General features: G+C 35.2%; 1 protein-coding gene across 2 annotated transcripts in view; it reads right to left on the bottom strand.

Annotated features, from left to right (window-relative positions):
* The window catches only part of LOC106884514 (tribbles homolog 2), a 33,432-nt gene extending 14,446 nt beyond the window's left edge, over positions 1–18,986 (bottom strand). The window contains exons 1-2 of one of the 2 annotated variants that reach the window (XM_052967038.1): positions 18,769–18,986; positions 10,185–10,507 (exon numbers count right to left, since the gene is read on the bottom strand). In XM_052967038.1, the coding sequence (XP_052822998.1) occupies positions 10,185–10,507; positions 18,769–18,919 (474 nt within the window). In that variant the 5' untranslated portion in view covers positions 18,920–18,986. Of the gene's footprint in view, positions 1–10,184; positions 10,508–12,000; positions 12,624–18,768 lie in introns of those variants that run through there. The other variant, XM_014935936.2, reaches the window with a different exon arrangement.
* Positions 18,987–19,212: the final 226 nt, after the last annotated feature.

The raw sequence follows: 19,212 nt of genomic DNA, 5'->3' as shown, positions 1-19,212 counted from the left end.
GAATTGAAAACGAAAACAACGCATGTTTCTACAAACAAGTTGGGAAGTGATTTTAAAATAAAAGTTTATATTAATTTAAGAAAGAATTATTGATACACTTAAAAAAAAAAATCTTATTTCTTTGTTCTCTAACAACCCCTAAAAACCTTGTTTGATTTGCACCAGCAAAACTAAATTAAAAAGGCCTAAAAGTTTTCGAAATCCCATATAAATTATATTCAATGCAAATGTTCACAAAGATATCAAGGTTTATTACATAAACTAATATAACTGGTTATATTAGTTTATTTCTTCAGCAAAACGATAAAAACTTTTTTGAGGTGAAGAAAAACAAGAACAGGCATTGTTATTTCGTTACAACATACATACAATGCAACTAACAAGAGGAAACAACTTTGTTTTTAAAAAGATAAGTCTATAAAGATTGAAATGTTGTTCATAAGTTTAACGGACTAGTTAAGATTATATATCGTTTTAACAGAAAACGTAATAAACCTAAGTGAATGAAATAAATGCACGTGCGAGGGCCGTACGAGTTTGCAGTGGAATAAAGAGTCAACAAAGACCGGCTAATCACGCACGTGGGTTTATTGGTTTTTGAGTACAAGAAATTAAAAGAAAATGTAGCTAAATAATAATACAGAAAAATGCATTGTGTTAAATCTAGAATGAACAATGCATTACTAGGTAATGCAAGAGGAATAATTTCTAAAGCAGTTGCTGTAAGCTGCTTTGTTTAATTCGATTAATAAAAATAATAATCGAATGAGAAAGTAGTAGTAACTAGACTTTCGAGTGATAATTAAGAAACGAAGTTTATTCACTCACCAACACACTTTTTTTTTAAATTTTGAAAAAAAAAAGAAAAACTAACAAAACTAAACAATACAAATAAGAACAAAAGACGTTCAGTTCTGCTGAATAATGGATCTACAGCTCCTGTGGTTGTAACATCACACATCAACTGTGCCAAATTAAGAAAAATTGCAAACTACACAAAAGATTTTTCTTAGCAATTAGAAGAAAATTAATTCATATACATGCAATGTCGTATCACCCTCCCAAAGGGGTTTTTCTAAATAGAAAAAAAAATCATATTTATAAATGTAACTGTTTTATATAATGATTTAATTATATATATATTAAGCACGTTTTATAGACAGTTTGGATAAAGAAAATCTTAAATTTACTTATTCGATTTGAAACCCATTGGAAACATTTTTCACAGGGATCGTGCGTAGGTAAACCTTAAAAAAAAAACAAAAAATAAGTTTTGAAGAAAAATATATCAATAAAGAATTTTATAGACTTTGTAGAAACTTAAAGACACAATTAGCTTTTCCACTATAATAATGTTAAACGAGTCTCAGCTAAATTAATATACCAGAATGTACCGACAAAAAATACTTAAGGATATCAAACTTTCATTCTTAACTTTATAATACATATGAGAAAAAGTTTCAAACTTTCATAACTTTGACTCACATAAAAAAAAAAAACAATTTGCATTCTTCTTTAACACTCCTAACAAGAACAAAGAAACTAAGTATCCTTTCAGTATTATAAAGCCCCGACGTTAAAATAATACACCCTTTCCCGCTCTTTATTCTGTTAGGGAGGAGAAGGAAAGGATTACTGTCCGCCGGGATCCTTTAGGCAAGTGTATAACATGCAGACAAAGCTTGCTATGAACTTTACTGAATAGTGTGACCAGCCAGCCACTACTGCTGTCAACTATGATAACCACCATGCAAGCAGACAAACATAACATACCTTGACAGTAAAATTCTTATTCTGTGAGACAGTGCACCGAAAGGAACTGCGACCTTTCATTACTAGTTATGCCGAATAAAAACAAAAGTTTAAAGCTAAAAGACAGAAACAGAAGACAGAAGGAAGAAATGCGTGTGTGCGCGCGCGTCTGTAGAGGAAGGGGTGGGGGCAAGATGAAGGAAAGTGCTAAGTTCTTTGTCTTTTCCCGGGATTTCAGACAACGGAAACCCCTTTTTGGCGAGTGATGAGTAGCTATGCTGCTTAAAATACGACACCGTCATAATATGTACGGAGAGAGTGGGAAGATACGTGGAAGCCATTGTGACTTAATATTTTATTTCAAATAAAAAGTATTTTATTCTCTTTGAGTCTATCTGTATCTATCTACACACACACTTTAAAAATATAATTTTTTTTAAAGTGCGAGTGTGTTGATTTAGCATCCAAAAGTTAGGGAAAATACTAAAGTACTAACTTTCAGAAATCTTGTACGCTGTCAACGTTTTATATTAGTGCAAAAAACAACAAACTTCAAATTATTGCTTTTATTATACTATATGGTTTTCACTGTAAATCGCAATTAATTTGCATGCAGACATGCGGATATATAAACATGTATATTCATTCATAAATATATATTTTTTTGTACACACGCACGTATTGAACTATGATTTTGTTTTGACAAGTTTGATCGCAGACCGGTTTCGATTCTGCGAAAGAGCTCCTTTCAACAACGTTACTATGAACAATTCCGATCTTCACTCTTGGCTTTTATGCCTCAATAACTCAGCAAAAACTTCAAAGAACAAGTCAATAGTAGACATGTAAAAATATTGCATGTGGAGTGGTTAGTACTACCCATGACGAACGAAAGGAGGAGCAGTCAATAGACTGCTATTTTCACATAGCCGTGTTGTTTACAACAAACATATTCTGGTAACTTCAAGCTTGCTATTTATAATATAATCTCCACAAAAAGAAACTACTACTACTACTACCACCACCACTACACACTGAATGACGGATTGGCCGGCTCTTTATGAAACAAACAGTGTCTGGCATCCTTCTGGGGTCGATAAAATATCAGTCAAGTACTGGAGTTGAAACAATGGAAAAATTAGTAGAGGTCACTTCACGATTTACGTTCAAATCGCACATCAGTTAACTTTTGACTAATTCATAAATTATCCTCACTTACAAAGCTAGAAATTATTATCATCATCATCATTATTTGTAGTAGTAGTTGTAGTAGGATAAGATGTAAGAAATAGTACAGGGTTGAACTAAACGTACAACACTAATCTCTTATCTGTAAGTTGAGTTTGAATTCCACCCAAATCGACTTTGCCTAATGTGCTTCTTGGGTCTATGAAAACAAGAAACGGACTCAATTCTTCCAATCTACTATATCACTTTCTTACAGAACTAATCATGCGTTACTAAGAAACATTTAATTAGCACTGTCCAATCACCAAATATTTGTTCTTTGTATTGGCTCAAGTTAAATTCCTATTGTCAGTTAAGTCCCGATATAGAAGTAGAGAAAAGATCTGCAGATTCGAATATGAAGACGCTGCAAGGGAAGGACTTTCTCAATTAATCAAACAATAGTATATTTAGATTTGTTGAGAGTAAAACCCAGGACTTGGTTTTTATTTCTTATATCGAAACTCACTTTTAAAGCATGAACGTCAATCTGAATATCGCACCTTATGTTTGTAAACTCAGAGGGTTTCTGACCATACCATTTTATCCGAAGTCTTCAATACTTGCGATGGCGCAAGTGCACAGAAACTAGTCACACTAAGTTTGGTCAATATCTTAGAGAATATTGGATAGAAGCTTCCAGAAATGCTAAGTGAAATGTGTCAATTTAGGAAGGTTCTTTCTTTCTCTCTCTCTCACACACAGTATATCCATGGAGCAGTACGTTGTTCTCCTCCACGTGAAGTTAACGATCTCTTCCAAATGCTTTACTTTTACATATTTCTCTATACGTCCACTCAAAAGTTTGCTTAATAAGCAATAAACATTCTATACTTCGCACGCAGCAGCTAAATATGAATGCTTTAGAGTTTTCGCTTGAGACTTGTTGCATACTGACACACATCTTAATTGCATGAAGTTAGTATAGTGGGAGCAAGAGAGGAGGACTGGGGCGAGCAATCCTGCGTGGGAGGCATGTAGCAAATTAAAAAAAAACAAAACTATTGTAGTAACCTTTGGTTACCATATTATATGTTAAAAGGGATAGTATTTCACACTGCAAATTCTATAAGCCATGCAAGAATGTGCTTGAGCTAACGTGTGACAGACTTTAGATACTTGGATAATACAGGTATTGAATTTAATTTCCGGTAAACGCTTTTTCTTAATATTGAAGGTATGCGATACATATTTGAGCGTTAGCAATTTTCAGCATCAACTGCTCTGAACAGTGTATATGACACCCAAATTACATACTTGCCATCAATCAGCAGTAACCGGCATCTGTCTTTTAAACCAAGTAAAGTGCAATTATAGTAAGCTAGGTTGTTTCATGACGTTCTTACCACCAGGGAAGTGTCAGAAGGTAGGACTTTATTGCTAAAGGAGCAAACCGAACAACTTACACAAATATTGGAATGAAGACGCTGAGGCCTCGAATCAAACCAAACAATCGCTGGAAGCATAAAACTACAGAAATCAGTACAACACAATACATTATTCTTACATTACTATACAATCTCAGCATGACTACAGATCAGTTGCTAGAACCAATAAAAGAGTAATAAAAGCCACAAATCAATAGTTCATAGAAATATCTGTAATAGCACTAGTTGCTTAGAAGTAGGTCGGAAAACAAAGGGGCTATTGACCTATCTACCCCTCTCCCCATTTCCTCTCCAAATGCTCTCAATGTTATTCTATAAATTGTTAAAATCGATTTGCGGAAAGAGATGTGATTTATTCCCAGATTAGCCTTGAATGAATAGGTATATGACTGAAAATGAGAAGCTATGGTTTAAGGAAATTTGGCTCCACTATTTCCAGAAAGTCTGAGCATCGATGCTGAGAATAGTTCGTCAGTGACTGTTATTTCCCATATTTAGCTCCAGGTCAGTTCCGACTGAATAAACACGATTCAAGGCATTCCCGACATGACCATCTTTACTTCTTTTTCAGACAACTAGGACTGCGTTAGTCAATGTGTTCTTTCGTTTTTAAGACAATGAAATTTGAAGGAGAATTTGGCACTACTTCTAGCATATCGAGTGATCACAGAGGCTTCCTCGTTAGTTTACTATGATAGTTATGAGTATAGAGGGGTGTGTGATTATAAACAAAATTAGTAATAACAAATTTGACTTATTACATTATCTTCTATTCATAAATGGAAACCTTTTAATTTCATGAATCCTCTACGTGATTGCTTAAACTGTTAGAAATAACAGCCAAAAGTCCCTCAAAACACCAGTCTTAAAAGCAAGCAATCTCTTCAATAGAATTTTGACAATTTTTCTAATACGAGTTATGTTTCTTTAATATCGCATCCTGAATTGCGCTAAGCACAACGAAAGTAATCAAAACACCGTTGGACTAATTACGGTAATGAGAGCTTTTTAGCTCTGACTACTGCATGTGTGTATGTATGTATTTGTGCGCGCGCGCAGCGTGGCAAAGTACCTGGCTGGGGAGAGAGAGAGAGAGGCAGCTGTGAGTGCCGTCATTACATTGAAATCTATGATTAAGTTCAATGATTTATGATAAATCGAAACCGAATAATCTCAATAAATAAATAATAAAGGAACTTATACCACAGACACGTGCGCAAGAAACCCAGAGTTTTAAACATTTAAGTATGGCTGATTAAGTGCACACGTATACACATACGTTAAAACTATATAAATTCCTCAATAATGATCAACTCAGAATGTAAATATATACGTGAGTGAATGTGAATAATTTGCTGGGTGTGAGCGTGTGTGTGTGTATGAGTAAGTAGTACGTGAATGTTGGTTACTGGTGGCAGAAAATCCAGTAATAAACCGGATAGGTTCTAGTCTGACAGTCACACAAATATACATATATGCGCAGCATGTGACAGACACACAGCATCACGTCATTAATGACATCAAAGCTTCTATATCCCTCCCACACATTGTCTGTCATGCTAAGAAACTGTATTTGAATGAGTGGGAGACAGAGAAATGCCCAGGTCAAAAACTAACGATTAAATAATGAAATAAAAATTCAAGAATAATGCCTTTTAATTATTCTATCCCGTTTATATGCATATTTTCAACGTTTTTAATTAATTCTATATTTCTGTAACTAAAAAAATTGGTTACCTACCAACATGGCTGGAGTTTTTTTTTAACATAACATTCTCAAAAGTGCAGTTTGGGAAACCGTTATACATTTTACTTACTAAAATCTCACGTGTAGCTAACTTCAAACATTTCCTATAAACTATTTTCAAACAATGAAAATATTCTAGAATTCATAAAACATTTTAGAATACCCAAAAATATCTATATCAGGTAAAACAGCGAAGATTATTAACTATTTATAACTACTACACTAGTTTAATTTGAATAGCATTTACTTATAATTATCGTGTTTATGGATAAGAGAACAGCCAGGTGTTAGAATTGTTAGCGTAGACAAAATGCTTTGCGGCATTTCTTTAAATTCTTTATGTTCTGTGTTCAAATCCTATCGAAGTTACTTCGCATTTCACCCCTCTGGGGTCGGTAAGATACAGTACCAGTCAAGGACTGGGATCGATGGTATCAACTAATGCCTTCTCCATAAAATTAGGGACCTTGTGCTAAAATCGGAAAATCCACACATCTATGTGTGATTAGTAGTTAGTTTCTGTAAAGCGGAAGACAAATTTCAGTAGAGACACCCTGAACGACAAAACCCAAACTGAACACAAGCGGTATATGCGTGCATCATCGCCATGTGCGTGTTCGAATACAACCCCATTCCATGCACGTGTGTTTAGTTTCTGCAGGAGTTAATGTGAAATACCTCCCTTAGCTTACATGAATATACAGCGAGGGACACACACACACAGTGAGAAAGAAACGGAGTACGCTTTATTTTAGTTTTTGTGACAACTTGAAAAATACCCGTTCGTTCTGAAGTGAAGAAAAAACTTTGTTTCGAATTTACACATTACCTAGTTTCAGTGTGAAAACAGCAAGTTATTAGATGAAGTTTTTTCTTTCTTTCTTTAATATGTAATCCCAACTCAGAATAAATGATAAAACTGTTTCGCGACAACCCTGACTAACACAGCTCTTTGAAACTCAGTCACAAATCCCATCTAACAACACGCTTCTTACAACACATATAGGAAAAAGTTGAAGAAAAAAAAAGTTACAGGAGAAAAGTCACAGAAATAATTTTACAATATTTCATTTAAGATAATGAATAAAACGTGAATTTGTGTCCTTCTGAAGTATATTATGAAATAAATTGCTTTATCATTGTATAGTCATCTTATATTATAAGGTAATAAACTGCTAAGAATTTAGTTAAACGACTGTATAGTTCATAAATGAAAAGCGACAGTTTCCATGTAACTTTTTTCTTCAAAGCCAAAATTGTGACTTTATATCCATTCACCTTACACACGCCATTACTTGTTCCCAAAGACACACCCTCTGTCACTATTTCAGTTATTTCCCTTCGATGGCTCTAGAAACTACCTGTATTGTCTGTTTCTGCATTAAATACACACCCAGTCCGTAACTAGGTTATGATGCTCACTCACACAACACAATCTTTTCCACCTCCTCTTTTCAGTTATTAAGCTCATCACGTACATACAATATCTACCAAATAGCCAAATGAGTTCACTACAGTACACAACCCTCACCTTTCGATCTCCCTCAACTTTGATCTATAATACTATAACATACAATCTTAAGAAAAATAGCTATTTGACCGAATGCAGAATATCCGAAAAATAATGGGAGTATTTAATAACTAGATATTAGTATTGTAATGTCTCACTTTCTGAAGAACTTTTTTTTCTTTTCAAGAATGAAAATGCAATTACAATCGCAGACAATGTTTATACACTTACAAACGAAATATATTTACACACTTATAAATATGCGTCAGGCCATAATTTTAAGTTGTGATAAAGTACAAGTCAAACTTTCACTTGATATTACTTTCATTGTAGAATGATAAAAAACCAAAAAAAAAACAACCGTATATTTATCGATTTCCTAGCACAAAGCCTTAAATACTTTTATATAGTATATACTCAATTATATCAACCTTACAACTCGGCTGATACTTTATTTTATCGACCTCAGGAAGAACGATAAAAAAAAGCAAAAAAATGATCTTAGCGGGATTTGAACTCAGAACACAAAGGGTTCTAATTGAATATTGCTCTACCCATTCTGCTAATATGCTCGTTTATTCTGCAATAGAGCTGGGATAACGATATTGACCAACCAGTGAGTGATTCGTACACACACTGACAGAGCAACAACCAAGTCACCGATGACGCAATATATAAATACTGGTAGAGCTAGTAACTAGCTCGTTTTCTGAGTGGAGTTGGAGCTAGGAGGAAGGCATTCAACAGTTATGCCTGCTGATCTACCTCACACCACACACTCTTTCATTTAATCATTGAATGAAACTCAAGTTTTATTCGCCGTTACTACGCAGTAAAGCCGACTACCGCTTTCGTATTTGTTATATTGAGTACAACCATGTAAACTGGGTTTTCTTATTCCATTTCGCTACAATGAAGTCACTGAACAGACATTTCGCAATCCTTCGGTATTGATACACGACGTCATTCACCCACACGACCTTCCCTCGTGACATAGATAAAGAGGCTAGGCTCAAAAAGAGGGGGGAATGACGGCGTCGCCTCACACCGACATTCCATATACCAATATCGAAGGATCGCCCATTTTTCTATTTATATAACTCGTTAACAAAAAAAAAATTTTTTTAAACTCCCACGAAAAGAAGTTTCCTGATGCATAGCCCCTAAATCAACTCTGATTGAGGATCTTATGATTAGAGGTGCTTCACCCGTGACCATACATTTTCTTTTAAGATTACGTTGTTCAGCAAGTTCTTGCTTTTGTAGGAATGGCAGGGTTTAATTTGAAGAACATTTAGCTATTTCTAGTTTGTCAAGCAACCACGAAGAGGTTATCTGCAATATCTATTTGCGCAAATGTAAGCATATCTAGATGCAGCGTATAAAAGGGTCAATTAGAAAGTAAACATTTGCTGAAATGTTTCTCAAAGCGGATTTAAAAACATTAGCCATTTGACATGGAGGACTTTTGTTTCGTTTTGTCTATCTATCATTAGTTTAAAAACTACTTAAGTGAAACCCAATCATAGCTCCTTTTTGAGTAAGGCAAAATAAAACATTAGCAAGTTTGCCATAAAGCAGCACCACGAGGTCGTTAATTGGGGCACTCGACAATAATTTCCTCGGGCTCACTAAAAGACAGCCTTTACCCCCGTTCTATACATCCATTTGAAACAAACGTAATGCTCTATATGTCTAACTTGTGATCTCCAACAGACGAATCATCTGTAAATATGACTTAACTGCGTCATTTCTTGAATGATTAAGAAATTTAACTATTAAATTACAAAAATCGTTAAACTACAAAAATCACACGAAAATCTAGGTGACTTGCACACTTTTAGCACTAAGCTCCTTATATATATATGTATATATATATATAACTTGTGGCATTTTAATCCCGCTGTTCATTCTGAAATGTAGCGAGGTCACTTATCAAGAATGTTACTCAAGGCGGGGCATAATTCGAGCTACCACGTAAACATTCAAATATTTTATTAGTAGTCATACATAGAAAGTAGTGTCACAGGCTACAACAGTCTGACTAATCATGTCCTTATATCACACACGAAAATATCAAACTTGGTACCTAACTAATGTGGTTTGTAATTACGGAGGACTCTAACAAATATCTAAAAATTCTTGTAGACAATTTTTTTTTTAATGAAATTCAAGAGAAAAATAAAATACAGGTTATCAACCCAAATGAAAATGGGTACTACTAAAGCAGCAAGGTCCCGAACGCGCTAGCTAGTCGTGAGTGGTCGATCCTAACCCTAACCCGAAACACTTATTCATTTGCACACGCGGGTTAGGGACAGGGTTAGGGTTAGGATCGACCACTCAAGACTAGCTAGCGCGGACGCACGACTACACGTTCGGGAACGTGCTGCTTTAGTAGTACCTGAAAATGCTTATAATTCTAGAGCTCCGAATCAACATATATAAATTACTCGAGACAATTACAGTCAACTTTCATGAACACCAGACAAAAAGAAAATAACACCATGTTTAAAATCTTCGTGAAATAAATAACTTTTAGGTAAAATTATGCACTTACTTTACAAATGGATTCTCTGTTGGTATGTGTGTTGTGTGCCTTGTAAACATTCCGATCTTTATATTCACGCAGTTCTATGAGAGTATATTTTTCCAGTTGTAAGTTCCCGCAGGCCTTAGGAAAGTCCGGTGTGTATGATGGTTGTAAGTCGGGACTAAGATTACCCGGATTAGCCGCCGGTGTGGGATCCACAACCTCGGCAGTTTTTTCCTCCCGAGGGGATGCATAATATGACGGTGTTCTAGGGCGGGACCGAGAGAACCCACTCATAGGTGTGCAGTGCAAACTGAAGGAGTCAGTCATAGGACCACGCGAAGATCTCCCTTTATAAATAACCGTGAACAAAGTTTTACCAGAAAATAAGGTAGCAAGTTGATAGAGAATGTAACTATCTATATATAAATAAATATATATATAGACAGAAGAAATATAAATTAAGTATGTATATAATACAAAGATTTATAACAGTTTATATATACATGTGTGTGTGTGTGGATATTTACAAAAGAAAAATCTGCACTTGATACGTGGCGAGTTAAAGATGATGTAAATCAAGGGATATCTAAATTTTACTGTTTACAAACAGCAGCTTGTCGGAATAACGGACAGTTTATTAATTAATTATTATTGTATTGCTAAAGATTCCTGCACTATTTTCATCTATGATTCAACACAAATGAAAGTTTCGTCAGATTGTCGATTGGAATGTAAGATTGCTGCCCTCGTGGTGTCCAGAGCTAATGATGGTGATATCAACAATGATGATGATGATGATGATATAATGCTCTTGATGACGTTAATGACTTGAAAATGACAAATAACTATAACAATGCCAAATAATTGTGCCGCTTGTCTTTAACTTTTACACTATTTAAATGCCCTTTTGTGTCTCCTCTGAATATTTTTATATACAGATCCTTTTAACAAAATACTGTTTTCTCAACTTGGCTCATAACTTGATTCAATAAATAAATTCTATATATATAAAGATATTTAATATTTATGTATAAAGGTGTGAACATATCACTATCTATATCTAGAGTCTATGTACCACCAGTGTATGTGTAGTTCTTATAACATGAAAAAAGTTTATCTCAGATATGTCTGGTATTTCGAAAGGTAATTAAAAGGTACTAAGTATGTAATGAATTATTCAAACTATTACTGAAATAGGGTAAGCAACAAGCTGTTAAGTGGATTGGAAACTCTAATAAAAAAGATTAAGGTTACTATTAGAATACAAATGCAATAGGTGCGAATAGTTAAGGGTGGTGGCGAAGAGACATCAAGGCATAGATTTCATAGATGCAGCTGCAATAATCATTATAGTATTCATCTTTTGTACAGTGTTAATTCTAGCAGATGTTGCGGTCTTGATACTGGCAGTAGTGGCTTTCTCTGTGTACGTTTCCATTATGACTCTTAAAAAAACTGTTAACTGTTAGCCACCAGCCAAAACAACACCAGCTTTCGCCACATTTTGTATTCTATGGGACTCATTTTGGCAGCGGACAGAGGTATGTAGAATCAAATAATTATAAAACAATCACAGACATAGAGTTTATATATATATATATACATATATATATATATATATATATATATATATATATATATATATATATATATATATGAACAGACTAGTGTAACCTTCACAGTAAAGGTGTTAGGTTACATATAATACAACTATGTACATATATACAATAAAAAAATACTAAGATAATTTTACGTATACATATTCATATATTTATCCACAAATGAAATATTTAAAACAGTTTGTTAGTCAGTGTCATGTGGTGTTGAAATAATGATTTACCTATTAAAGAGGCGTCCGATATTGCATGAGATCGCTTTAGATCTCGTTATTACGTCGCAGGTGGTTGCTTTTAAGATGATGATAATAAGGTGCAAGAAAACTCTTGTTTTAACAGTTGACCAATAATAATAGTTTCTTTCATCCGTATAAACTTGTAAATATATCCCGTAATTGTTTTCGTTTTTTTTTTTCTTAATTTGTTAATGATTCAAAACAACAATGAAACAATGTATAAATATATAATTTACAGAAGATTGTGTAAATTATATATGTATATGAGAATACTCATGTAATAGTTTTATGTGTACAAAAGATATATAAAATATATCTTGTATTATTTACAGCTGTTTTAAAAAAGCAGCTGATTATTCAATGAAATATATATACTGTATTATATATCCAATTGATTGTAACAACGAAAAAATATATGTTCCTTTGTGATTGTAGGGGGAGTCTCCTCGTGTTGTAACCACTTTCTTTGTTTTTCTTCAACCCCTAAACAAAGTACTTCCAGGACAGGGAGGGGCGTGTTACGAGACACGACACCCCTTCACGACGGAACACTCAACACTGGAATCCACTGCTAGCGGGCACCCACAGTGACTAAAATAATCAGGCGCGAGGCTCTTATATATATGAGACCGACTCACTATCGAGAGTGGGCGGTTATTCGGTCGACGCTCACTGTCAGCCAATGAGCTGTAGACAACGAAAGAAATCTCTAATTAATACGCCATAGAAAAATAAACTAAAAACATACAAATGGTTGTCGCGGTCTCTGTATCTAAGTCGCTATGTATGTGGTACAAAATATAAATGTAGAAGTTTACTCGATGTTTCTTGAAATTTCTTAATTTCTTATAGAATTTCGGTCGCAAATTATGAAAATAAAGACAGTAAATGTTTATATGAACCGAATAGTTTGTTTTCTATTAGGGACTATTTTGCAGCTGTGTCGACTTAGTTATTTTTAGAAACGCTTGTTATAGCTAACATTTATGTATGACTGTATGATGTGATTACACATGTGCGTGTGATTGCGTAGTAAATAAGGAGGAATAAGAAGGTGTGTGTGAGTGTATGTGAAAGAGACTAATAGAGTCGTAAGGATAGGCAGAGTGGAACAAAATAACGATATTAGAAGCGATAAAACAAGAGAGTGAGAGAAGAGAGGAAAATGATAGGAAAAATATTAGAAAGATATGATGTTTAATCGTAAGAGAGACAGACCGATAAAATGTTATTGCGCAATGAAAGAGTATTTGTGAAATTGAGGAAGAAAGGGAAAACTAGTAAAAAGAGAATAAGAGAGATATATTTGGAGGGAAAGGCAGAGAGATAAGCGGTACTGCGCAATGAAAAAGAGAGACAAGATAGAAATTATGAATAAGGGTGAAAAACTACGTTGGAAATTGAGAGAACCAGGGGGAGAAAAAGAGAGAGAGACAGATAGAGATAGATAGATAGATAGAGAGAGAGAGGAGAGCAGAAGCTAATGAGAAAGTGAGAAATAAATATAGTTTAAAATACGTAGAGGCAACATATGAGAGAACGGGTGGAGATTTGAAATGGAAAGATATGACAAATGGGAAAGGGGGTGGGAATGAAATATTGTTACATACACACACAAATGCACACATGCACAAACACGCATACACACACGTGCAGACACATGCATACACGCACGTACATGCACACACACACACACACAACACATAACATACACACACACACACACACACACACAGTGTGTGTGTGTGTGTGCATGGTATTGCTCGATGAAAGACAATGATTAAAAATTAGACGGGGTTAGGTGTTGTGGAACAGAAGGAGTGCTGAAGGATATAGGAGAAGAGATAACAAAGGGAAAAGTTGTAATGTAAGGGAGTGAGAGAAGGTGTGTGAGGAGAGGAGAGGAAATACAAAGTTGAACGGGGATTGTGGAAAGCATTAAAGAGTGACAAAGGTTGACAGAAAGGGAGGAGTGTATTTCTGCATTATACAAACATATAGCTTGATAGGTCTGGAATTAAATCAGTAGAAGGCACAGAAAATTTTCCTTGAAATATATTCTGAAACGAATATTAATATTTGTGTGTGTGTGTGTTGTATTCAACTTAGACACGTGACAAATCAGGCCCGTAACTTTTCGTCGTTCCTTTTTGACTTACGTGAGGAATGGTTGAGAAAGTTTAATGCATATATATATATATATATCTTTGATTTTAATTTTTTATATATTAGTAGCCATTGTAAAATATAGGTAAGGTTTCCAGTTGAATATATTGGTAAAAATTCTCAGTGCAGGATTTAAAAGTTTAGATACAGAAGAGCTGAAAAGAAAGCAGAAAGGATGGATGAGATAGTTGGGTTTTGGTGGAGCTGATATACTGTCGTTGACTTTAGAAGAATTAACCCCTTTAGCATTTAATCCGACCATACCTGGCCCAAATATTCTGCCTGTTTTATGTTAGAACTGACCAGATCCAACCTCTCACACCTACCCTACAATGTCATTTTAAAAATAACAATCACATCATTGAAAGCTCGATGCTTTGAAATAATGCCCTTTTAATTCAAAACATAAGCAATGCATTTGACAAAGAAATCTGAAACCACTAAAAGTTGGATTCTTTTTGAACACATCTTGTATGTATATATATATACATCATCATCATCATCATCATCACCAGAAGAGGCAGAAAGAGAAGATACAGCTAGATGAACTGCAAGTGTTTGAAAAGTAGTATTACAATCCTTGTGATGGGGTAAGCTCTTGGTAAGTCAAGTCTACATCAAGGTTTCGATTCACAATTGAATTCACCTTGCATCATTGATGCTTGTGGAAAATGCACAAATATATTCTTAACACTCAGCATCTTAGAATTAATGCCAAGGTATAAAATGTATCTATTGCATCTGATACCAGCTTTGATAATTGATTGCGTTCTGAGGTTTTTTTTCTTTCACACACACACACGTGCTGGTGGCATGTAAAAAGCACCCACTACACTCTCGGAGTGGTTGGCGTTAGGAAGAGCATCCAGCTGTAGAAACTCTGCCAGATCAGATTGGAGTCTGGTGCAGCCATCTGGCTCGCCAGTCCCCAGTCAAATCGTCCAACACATGCTAGCATGGAAAGCAGACGTTAAATGATGATGATGATGATGATGATGATGTATATATATATACATACAAGATGTGTTCAAAAAGAATCCAACTTTTAGTGGTTTCAGTTTTAGGACTATGGCTATGCTGGAGCACCATCTTAATTCATTTTCTGTCAATTTTGTTGTTTCTTTATGGCCAGAGTTGGTCATTGAGTTTGTTGCAGGTGATCTTCCCAGAGTGTATCCTTGAATGGTTCATGGGTCCATTATCGCCGATAGTTTACGCAATGGTTTATAATGTTTCAGCAGAGGTCCCTTTTATATTTATGATTCTTTTAGATGGGCAGTTGAACAGTTGAGGACCTCTAAATATCACGCTACTTCAATAAAATGTTTTTGCTCATGATTTCGAAGTGGTATATTTGGAAGCCAACAGCATCTACCAGTTTGTACATTTTGTGCTTTAAAATTCACTCTAATGCTGATGTTTGGAATATACTCCTACAGGATTTTTCATACATATATCATAATATATCTTCTCTTTGGTGTGCAAGAGAGTAAAGATGCAAAGCTTTCAGATGTTCCCAGTAATTAAGGTTTTTAAATGAAGTCATTTTACTGATGAATGTTCTTTGCAATCATTCAATCTCTTCTATGAGACTGGATGAATTTGTAGATCAAAGCTGTGAGCGGTAATCTAATCTACTCAGAACTAAAGTTTTCCATACATAAATTGTTTTCCTCATGCACTTTAAAATTAGACAGTGCAGGCTGAGATTCTATGATTCATATCCTCGTTTGCAAAATCTTCTTTGCAGTCATATATATATAAGGGACATATGAAGTAAATATCTGAGTGACACGTTTAGTTACTAAGATCTCTAACTACAGACCCTGTGAATGATAGTAGCCTCTTCTTAAACTCACACATGTAACAGCCTATGGTAGCACATAGATGGTCACTCATCCTGATAAAGGATACTTTCAATAATGTAGTCCTAGATGCACTACATCTGAAAAACAGAAGATGAGATGTGTGGTACATCTTTGGTGGTAGGTCTGCTTAGTTAGTGCTGCCTTAATGTGCTGGGACTCATAGGGCTGGTTGCCTGGCTTCCATGGAGTAGAAGAGACCAAGATCACAACATTCCTCCTTACATGAGATGCCAGTATATTGCTGGTTACTCATTTACAGTTGAGTGAGCTATAGCAATATGATATGAAATATTTGGCTCAAGAAAACAATATACCGCCAGGTCTGAGAATTGAAATTTACAATCTTGTGATCATGATTGCGACACCCTTGTCACTAGGTCACACACTTTCACCATTTAGTGCTGACCTGTGGCTAAATACAATGATCATTTAATGAAATAATGTATCCCAGAATTCCTATGTTATCTTAGATAAGAACCTGTCTTCTTTTATTTATGATTTATTTTCTTTAGCTATTAAGAAACAAAAGTCATTAGTCACCAGCTTTTTCAGGGTCTATAAAATCAGCATCCTCGCACCATCAAGCCCAAAGGGGCCCACTGGTTTCTCCCTAATGCTAGTATATTTGGTACTCTTCCTCAGTACATCTATGTTATGTTGCAAGCACCATATGTGACATTAATTACCATAGATGGGCTCCATAAAAGTAGGGTTTATAAGGCAGGGATTCAGCTGGTACATCACTCCAAGGTTTATGAATATCTGATGACTCTTCTTTGAAGATATAAAAAAAAAAAAGAGTACTTGTCTTCCCTTGGCGGCATGAAAGAAGTGTTGGGCAACAGATTAAATCTAACACCCAAGAACTAAAATGCAAGGAACCAGGACAGATACTACAAGAAACCTCAACTGACATTCTAACAATTTGGCCAATCCACTTCTCTGGATTGGTATTTTGCTTTATTGATTCCACCCACCCACCCACTACCAAAATATATCAAAAATTGAACCCCAGCAAGATTTGAACTCACACCACAGAAACCCAGAACAAATATAGCAAGGCAAGTTGCAATTTACTAAGCTTTCAAATCACTTAGTAACAAGCTGTGTCTATTACAGAATTGGTAGAACAGCTTTCCACAGCAAAGTGCAGGAGCACTGTAAAATTAATGAGTGTTCTGATAGCTTACACTGAACAGTTTAACTCAGAGGAAAGAGAAAAAAAAAGACTCTGATAGCCTTATTTACCATGAATAATCTACAGGAAGACAAAGAGTTTAGTGAAACCCCTAAAACTTAAAGGGATGGTATATGGTCTTTTCTATGACATCATATCTTGTGCAAGACAGACTGATGTCCTGTTCAGTTGGGGAATCCTGTTGCACTTTCAGTCTAGTCATCTAAAAATTTGATTAAGTTCTAGTTTCATGAGTCAGCTGGTTCAAAACAGGATAAATAAATGATTATATATATATAAAAAAAAAAACCAACAATAAAAGTACTCCACCATCCTTGAGGCTTTATTTCTATCATCAATTAAGTGGTGAAATGAGAGGAGATAAATATGGTAGGAAGAAGTCACAATGTCAGTCATGTGATATAGCCATGTGACTATTTAGATGAGGCAAATACTCTAAGGTGCTCAGCTAACATGTTATAGGTCCTTCGCTTTGTCTCTGAGTTAGTTATTATTTCTTACACATATCTGTAGGACCTCATTTTTATAGTGACAGGAAATGGTTTTGTTATATGACACTCATGTGCTTTTGGCTATTATTGTTGTTGTTTTTCGTTTTCTTACAAATACAACTTCAAAGTAATAGACGTCGTGAATATCATATAGTGAGACAGGAATTTGTAATGTTCCTTCATTTCAGTAAGAGCATATGTTGTTGTTGTTGGCACTCCGTCGCTTACGACGTCGAGGGTTCCAGTTGATCCGATCAACGGAACAGCCTACTCGTGAAATTAACGTGCAAGTGGCTGAGCACTCCACAAACACGTGTACCCTTAAAGTAGTTCTCGGGGATATTCAGCATGACACAGTGTGACAAGGCTAACCCTTTGAATTACAGGTACAACAGGAAGTAAGAGTAAGAGAAAGTTGTGGTGAAAGAGTACAGCAGGGTACACCACCATTTCCTGCCGGAGCCTCATGGTGCTTTAGGTGTTTTCGCTCAATAAACACTCACAACGCCCGGTCTGGGAATCAAAACCGCGATCCTATGACCGCGAGTCCGCTGCCCTAACCACTGAGCCATTGCGCCTCCACTGTAAGAGCATATATGAAGCAATTAAGAAGCATGTGCTCTAATACATTCAATATAGGGAGATCAAAGACTCCCACACTCTACTTTGTCTACCATCTTTCCAGGGTCCAATAAAAACATGTAACAGTTAAACGAGATAGGAGAAAATTCAAACATCTATACTCCTCCAAAAAAATTTATACTCTTTATCCTTATGTTAGTTTCAAATTTTGGCACAAGGCCAGTAATTTCGGGGCAGGGGCTAAGTCGATTACATCGACATTAGTGCTTGACTGATACTTATTTTATCGACCCTGAAAAAGATGAAAAGAAAAGTCAGCCTGGGCAGAATTTGAACTCAGAACACGAAGACAGATGAAATGCTGCTAAGCATTTAACCCAACATGCTAATGATTTCGTCAGCCCAGCGTCCTTAGCGCTCTATTAAATACCAATACATTACTTATATTTACCTTGAAGTTTCTCCCTGAGATATGAGAATTCATAACTTGCCTTAAAGTTAAGTTGTCTTCTTCCTTCTTCTTTCTTCTCTTTTCTGTCTTCTCTTTTTATATGATCATTATTATATTGTTTCTTGAACAATTCTTGTTGATTTTTAAGCATCAATACTAGCTCAGTGTGTACTGTGCTGGTTTTATAAAGAAGTAAGATCTATGATGACTGACATAACAAGCTGTAATGATTAACAGCATCAGCTGCTGCTGCTTTTATTACTTATGGTGAAATCATTATTGCGTGTTAGTGACATAGCTTTGTTATTTGTTATTTCAAACGGATGGTGACATATCATTTTATTCTGTCACAGTATTTTCTAGAATTTCCTCCTCCACCCCTGCTTAATTCAGCAAGATATGAATATGTACAAGTGTGTGTGTGTGTGTGTGTGTGTGTGTGTT

The sequence above is a fragment of the Octopus bimaculoides genome, chromosome 4 (genome assembly GCF_001194135.2).
Source record: "Octopus bimaculoides isolate UCB-OBI-ISO-001 chromosome 4, ASM119413v2, whole genome shotgun sequence".
Lineage (NCBI taxonomy): Eukaryota > Metazoa > Mollusca > Cephalopoda > Octopoda > Octopodidae > Octopus > Octopus bimaculoides.
This window is presented reverse-complemented; position numbering and strand designations above follow the sequence as displayed.